The sequence below is a fragment of the Megalops cyprinoides genome, chromosome 13 (genome assembly GCF_013368585.1).
Source record: "Megalops cyprinoides isolate fMegCyp1 chromosome 13, fMegCyp1.pri, whole genome shotgun sequence".
NCBI classification, from domain to species: domain Eukaryota; kingdom Metazoa; phylum Chordata; class Actinopteri; order Elopiformes; family Megalopidae; genus Megalops; species Megalops cyprinoides.
In genome coordinates this window covers 968,192-975,000 of record NC_050595.1, presented here as the reverse complement: position 1 = coordinate 975,000, position 6,809 = coordinate 968,192, and the positions used below count along the sequence as shown (strand labels likewise).

Genomic DNA, 6,809 nt, shown 5'->3' with positions numbered 1-6,809 from the left:
GTGTGTGTGTGTGTGTGTGTATAGGTGTGTATGTGTGTGTGTGTGTGTGTGTGTGTGTGTGTATAGGTGTGTGTGTGTGTGTGTGTGTGTGCGTGTGTGTGTGTGTGTGTGTGTGTGTATAGGTGTGTATGTGTGTGTGTGTGTGTGTGTGTGTGTGTGTGTATAGGTGTGTGAGTGTGTGTGTGTGTGTGTGTGTATAGGTGTGTGAGTGTGTGTGTGAGTGTGTGAGTGTGTGTGGCTGTGTGTGTGTGTGTGTGTGTGTGTGTGTGTGTGTGTGTGTGTGTGTGTGTGTGTGTGAGTGTGTGTGTGTGTGTGTGTGTGTATAGGTGTGTATGTGTGTGTGTGTGTGTGTGTGTATAGGGGTGTGTGTGTGTGTGTGTGTGTGTGTGTGTGTGTGTGTGTATAGGTGTGTATGTGTGTGTGTGTGTGTGTGTGTGTGTGTGTGTGTATAGGGGTGTGTGTGTGTGTGTGTGTATAGGTGTGTGTGTGTGTGTGTGTGTGTGTGTATAGGTGTGTGTGTGTGTGTGTGTATGTATAGGTGTGTATGTGTGTGTGTGTGTGTGTGTATAGGGGTGTGTGTGTGTATAGGTTTGTGTGTGTATAGGTGTGTGTGCGTGTGTGTGTGTGTGTATAGGTGTGTGTGTGTGTGTGTGTGTGTGTGTATAGGTGTGTGTGTGTATAGGTGTGTGTGTGTGGGTAGAGAATGTGCAGTAGGAGAGTGACTGTAGAACCTAATTGCACTGTGTACAGCTGCAGAGAGTGCTGTGGATTATCAGTTCAAAGTCTGCTCAGTGGCTTTGAAAATCGCTCACTGTTCCTTTTGGCTTTTTATGAGCCGAGGGGAAGACGGCCATTAAAATTCCCTTCCAATTATAGTTATTTATAGAGGACGATTCAGTGAACAAATGGTGCCTCTGTCCCCTGCTTCAGCTCCCTTCCTTTAATGACTAATGAGGCATCGCAGTGAGAGCCGGGCAGCAGAGAGCCGAGCTGTACACTGGGCAGGCTCAATCAGGGGAAAGGATGTGGCCACAGAAAGTGGCATAACAGGATGTGACTGTTAGGGATGTAGGGGTGGTGTAAGCGGTGAGTGGAAGGTGGTGGGGGGATGATGGGATGGCAGACTCAGCTGATTCTCAGGTGAAAGTTCATCTGGCTCGGGACAGCGGAGGGGGCGTGGCAGCTCCACTTCTGTCTCACAGGAAGAGCGGGGAAGGGTAGTCATGGTAACCCATCCTGCAGAGGTGAAGGGTGCAGGACTGGGATGGAGAGAGAGAAAGGCATAGACCTCCCTTCACGTTCATCTTCATCATCATCATCATCATCATCAGTGGGAATGCCCTGTTTGGAGCAGCACCAGGGAGAGACAGTTCCACTCTGCCCCTCCAGGGGGCGCCTGCACGGTGCAAGTTTGCTGTGATGGAATGTGGAGGGAGAGGGTGCCGGTGCTTCAGGGCTGTGTGGGATAATTAGGCAGCATCAGGGCTGTGTCTCTGCGCTGTAATTCTGCCTGTAATGGAGGCTGTGGCTGGGCTGCCATGTCTGTCCCTGCAGTCAGGCGCACAGCCGGCCCAGAGGGGGTAATAGCGTGTCATTACTTAGCCCTTGTCTGAAGGTTCGGAACACAGAGAGAGCTTTTTGTCCTTAATTGCTCCCTGTCAGCACACAGACAGCGCTGTGAAGGGAAATATTGCAGCTCTTCCACGGCGTTTAGTCAGGGAACGGGGTTTATAATAACCGCGCGACCCTGAGCGATGATGCCTCAGCGGTCGTCAGGGCGACACACCGCCCTGCGTGGACCCCCCCTCATGGTCAACAACTGGGGAAAAAGCCCTCATCAGTGTTGTGACCTTCGACCTCTGGGTGTGGCCAGCGTGCAAGTGTGTGTGTATTAATAGACTGAATGCACGTGTGTGCTGTTAGAGACCCTGTGTTAAAGACTGCACATGCACATGAGTTATATTAGAGACTGTGTTCTGTGTTAGAGATTGTGCATATGTTTGTGTTAAAGTGATTGGTATTATGGATTGTGTGCGATGTGTGTCTGTATGTCTGTACTAAAGGCTGCACACACACATACTTGTTGTGTTGTGTGTGAGTGTGTGTGCGCGTGTGTGCACTGTGTGTGTGTGCAGTGTGTGAGTGTGTGTGTGCTGCTCTGTGCTGTGTGTGTCTCTGTGTGGTTAATGAGTCTGTAATAAGCAGGCTGTTGCACATTAAAGGGACAGACTTCTGAGACCTCACAGTGGGGGAGAGAGGGGCTGCTGTTAAACGCCAGCCAGCCAATCAATGAAGTGGGGGGCAGAGCCCAGCCTTTGTTAACAACACAGGGAGATGTGAGTGATCACATGTGTGTGTGTGAATGAGTGAGTGTGTGTGTGCATGTGCGCGTGTGTGTGTGTGTGAGTGTGTGTGTGTGTGTGTGTGTGTGTGTGTGTGTGTGTGTGTGAGACTGTGTGAGTGAGTGAGTGAGTGTGTGTGTGCATGTGCACGTGTGTGTGCGTATGTCTCTGTGTGTGAGTGTGTGTGTGTGTGTGTGTGTGTGTGTGTGTGAGTGAGTGAGTGAGTGTGTGAGTGAGTGTGTGTGTGTGTGCATGTGCACGTGTGTGTGCGTATGTCTCTGTGTGTGAGTGTGTGTGTGTGAGTGTGTGTGTGTGTGTGTGTGTGTGAGAGTGAGAGAGTGAGTGAGTGTGTGTTACATTCCTCCACCTTTGGCAGCAGGATCTGTGTGAACAGATGTGGAACTCTCCACCCCCTCAGGTCACAGAGATCACGAAGCTCACTGCTATCTGTGAGGTCACTGGTGTTTGTGAGACCATTGATTGTTTCTGTTTTTATGTAAAATCACAATGCGAGCTGGAGGAAAGAGCAGCGTATTTTTGGAGGTGAAAATCGTGCTTGTGTCAGTTCAGATGCTGGTTATATAACTCGCCTCAGAGGTGCTGAGTGTGAAGCCTGGCTTTCAGAGCACTGCTGTCTGGAGCCCCAGTCCCCCAGCACCTCAGCGAAACAGCAAGCAGAGGTCACTTCCTCCGGCAGGACCGACCTGCTGCGGTCCTGTAGAGACCATATATACAAAAATATGTATGTATATATGCATGCATGTATATGTTCTCTTATATTGATAGGAAGATGGCTGTAGCTGTGTATTGCCTGGTTTTGAGGGTCTGATACATATACATTTACATTTACATTTACATTTATTCATCTGGCAGACGCGTTTATCCAATACAACTTACAAGTGAGGTACAGTACTGATATCTGAAGCATAATCAGCACATACAGAAAGGCTCCCTCTCGTAACTGACAAACCCAAAGCTGGAAGATCCACAGAGATGTGGGGATGGGTATTCTGCACCATAAGGTTCTTAAGGAGTAGACAGAAGAAAAGCTTTGAGCTGTCAGAAGGTGATGTCTGTCCATCAGCAGTACTGAGATCAGAATTTGAAGGATGTGTTGCTGTAAGAGCTCGTCTTAACAAAATTAAAAGGCTACAATATGCAAAAATGTCTCTGATATCTGTGATCGTCATTTTGGTCTGCAATTTCATACATCTCTGTGATATTTATTCCTGTGTTTCCCTCACTCTGGTATCTCTGTGATAGTCTCTCTTTGTCCTGCGCTCTGGTATCTCTGTGATAGTCTCTCTCTGTCCCACGCTCTGGTATCTCTGTGATAGTCTCTCTCTGTCGCACGCTCTGGTATCTCTGTGATAGTCTCTCTCTGTCGCACGCTCTGGTATCTCTGTGATAGTCTCTCTCTGTCCCACGCTCTGGTATCTCTGTGATAGTCTCTCTTTGTCCCACGCTCTGGTATCTGTGATAGTCTCTCTTTGTCCTGCGCTCTGGTATCTCTGTGATAGTCTCTCTCTGTCCCACGCTCTGGTATCTCTGTGATAGTCTCTCTTTGTCCCACGCTCTGGTATCTGTGATAGTCTCTCTTTGTCCTGCGCTCTGGTATCTCTGTGATAGTCTCTCTCTGTCCCACGCTCTGGTATCTCTGTGATAGTCTCTCTCTGTCCCACGCTCTGGTATCTCTGTGATAGTCTCTCTGTCCCACGCTCTGGTATCTCTGTGATAGTCTCTCTGTCCTGTGTTCTGCTATCTCTGTGTGAATCCTCGGTGCAGGTGAGAGTTCTCCTGCTGGGAACTTTGATCTCGTTGTGAATCACCTCTGCAGCCTGGCTTAAGCAGAGTGAAGCACAGCTCTGACAGCATGAGAACACAGTCAGAATATCTGCAGTGCATTTACACAGTGTGCAGTAACAGCAGTGTGCAGTAACAGCAGTGTGCAGTAACAGCAGTGTGCAGTAACAGCAGTGTGCAGTTACACAGTGTGCAGTAACAGCAGTGTGTAGTTACACAGTGTGCAGTAACAGCAGTGTGTAGTAACGCAAGTTGTAAAGTGCAGTGGTGTAGCCGCTGACGGCCGCGTGCCTCTCTCCCCTGCAGCAGTACTTCATCCTCCTCATCATCACGGACGGCGTGATCAGCGACATGGACGAGACGCGGCACGCCGTCGTGCAGGCCGCCAAGCTGCCCATGTCCATCATCATCGTGGGCGTCGGCAACGCAGACTTCGCCGCCATGGAGTTCCTGGACGGGGACAACCGCGTGCTGCGGTCCTACACAGGAGAGGAGGCTGTGAGGGACATTGTGCAATTCGTCCCCTTCCGAGACTTCCGCAACGTGAGTCCCCCCTGCTCGTCCCCCCGCTGGTCCCCCCCCCCCCCCCCCCCCCCGCTGGTCCCCCCCCCCCCCCCCGCTCGTCCCTCCCCCGCTTGTCCCACCCGCTCGTCCCCCCCGCTCGTCCCCCTGCTCCCCCCCCGTCCCCCTGCTCGTCCCCCCCGCTCGTCCCCTGGCCTCACCCCCCCCCACACACCCCCCTCCTCTGATCTGAGTTTCGGTGGTGAAACTGGCAGGTCCCTCTGGACCTTTGGAAGGTCTCCATCCTCAGCAGAGCGCTGCGGCAGGTCTTTGCAGGCGCTGAACTGTCCGGGCCTGTTGGTTCATTAATGGCTGACAGTTTTGAGCCGGTCACTGTGCCCCCTTTGTTTAGGCTTTTAGCAGTGATTTGTGAGGTAATCCGAGCTCAAACACTGCAATACAGGCCGAAGCCCAGCTTGGCACACTACCAAACTTGCATGTGTTACAGACAAGCCAATAGGCCAAGTAGCAGGGAAAGGGTTACCTGACATGATTGATCCTGTGAGGACTTTGATGGGCTTTGTGTTTTCATCTTAATTACCAGGTACAAACGAGTCCTCAGTGGCTCAATCCAAACACAATAATGCAAGAGGGCTGCTCTGAGCTGAGGTGTAATAGGACTGTTCTGAGATCAGTGGTGATGTGTGAGAGGGCAGTTCTGAGATCAGAACTGAGGTGTAATAGGACTGTTCTGAGATCAGTGGTGATGTGTGAGAGGGCAGTTCTGAGATCAGAACTGAGGTGTAATAGGACTGTTCTGAGATAAGAGCTGAGGTTTAGAGTTCAGAGTGATGTTGGGTGATAGTGAGACTGGAAGCTGCAGGCCTCCACTAACTGTGTTAACAGGAGTGGGGGTGGGAGTGGGGGTGGGAGTGGGAGGCGGCTTTCTCAGCCCCATGTGACTTCCTCAACAGCAGGAGAGAGCAGACAGCAGAACCTGGCTTCAACCCATCCACAGGAAATGAGAAATTAATTTCATACAGGAAGTGAGAGGAGGCAGAATGCATGCCGGCTCTGCCAAGAGTTCCTGCCGCGGTGCACTTGAGTCTCCCTGAGTGGAGCGCAGGAATTCTGGGAAAGATGGAGGATTGCTCATCTTTGGTCAGCCTTACAGTACTCAGCTCTCAGGAGGATGAATCAGAAAACAAAAGCCTTTCATGTTATTGATTTTTTTTTGTTGGTGATTTTGTTGGTGTTGTCTTCCAGGCGCCGAAGGAAACGTTAGCCAAATCCGTGCTTGCTGAGCTACCCCAACAGGTCACACAGTATTTCAAGCAGAGGAACCTGTCGCCTAGCAACACAGCACCAGAATAAAGGCACAGAGACCCGGACTGATTGCATGTTGCCAAACTAAAAAAAAACTAAAAAAAAACAGAAGACAAACTGCATGGAAGTTTTTATTACTGTGTCTGATTTTTAAACCTGACCCCTCCCTCTACCCCCACCCCCTTCTCCTCCAAATGCAAGACTTTTTAGAAAAAAAATGTCAAAAAGCAAAGACAAAAACAGCAAACACTATTGCGACCCTGCGAGGAGATGAGGGCGGCACAAGGAAAGAGCAGTGAATGTACCTTTGTACTGATGTGACTCGTTTTATGAACCTGTTTTATTACCATTGTTGTTTTTATTTTGTAAGAAAATGTTAATAATGTTTTATGTATCTCTGATGTAGTGCTTTGTAATTTGTGAGAACAGTGAGTACCTTTGTCAAGGTGTAACGCTGAAGGTTTTCTACAGTTTACTTGTTATTTTCTGTCAACACTCAGGTCAATAAACTGTCATCAACAGACTGAACAGGTGTGTGTGTGTATTGGCAGTAGTATGTTTGAGTGTGTGTGTGTGTGTGTGTGTATGTGTATTGGCAGTAGTATGTTTGAGTGTGTGTGTGTGTATGTGTATTGGCAGTAGTATGTTTGAGTGTGTGTGTATGTGTATTGGCAGTAGTATATTTGAGTGTGTATGTGTGTGTGTGTATGTGTATTGGCAGTAGTATGTTTGAGTGTGTGTGTGTGTATTGGCAGTAGTATGTTTGAGTGTGTGTGTGTGTGTGTGTGTGTATTGGCAGTAGTATGTTTGAGTGCGTATGTGTGTGTATGTGTGTGC

General features: G+C 49.5%; 1 protein-coding gene across 2 annotated transcripts in view; it reads left to right on the top strand.

The window, feature by feature from the left end:
- cpne2 (copine II) overlaps window positions 1–6,466 on the top strand; it is a 33,313-nt gene extending 26,847 nt beyond the window's left edge. For both annotated transcript variants that reach the window (XM_036543464.1, XM_036543462.1), the window contains exons 15-16: window positions 4,452–4,688; window positions 5,913–6,466. In XM_036543464.1, coding sequence (XP_036399357.1) covers window positions 4,452–4,688; window positions 5,913–6,020 — 345 coding nt within the window. In that variant the 3' untranslated portion in view covers window positions 6,021–6,466. The remainder of the gene's footprint in view (window positions 1–4,451; window positions 4,689–5,912) is intronic.
- Window positions 6,467–6,809: the final 343 nt, after the last annotated feature.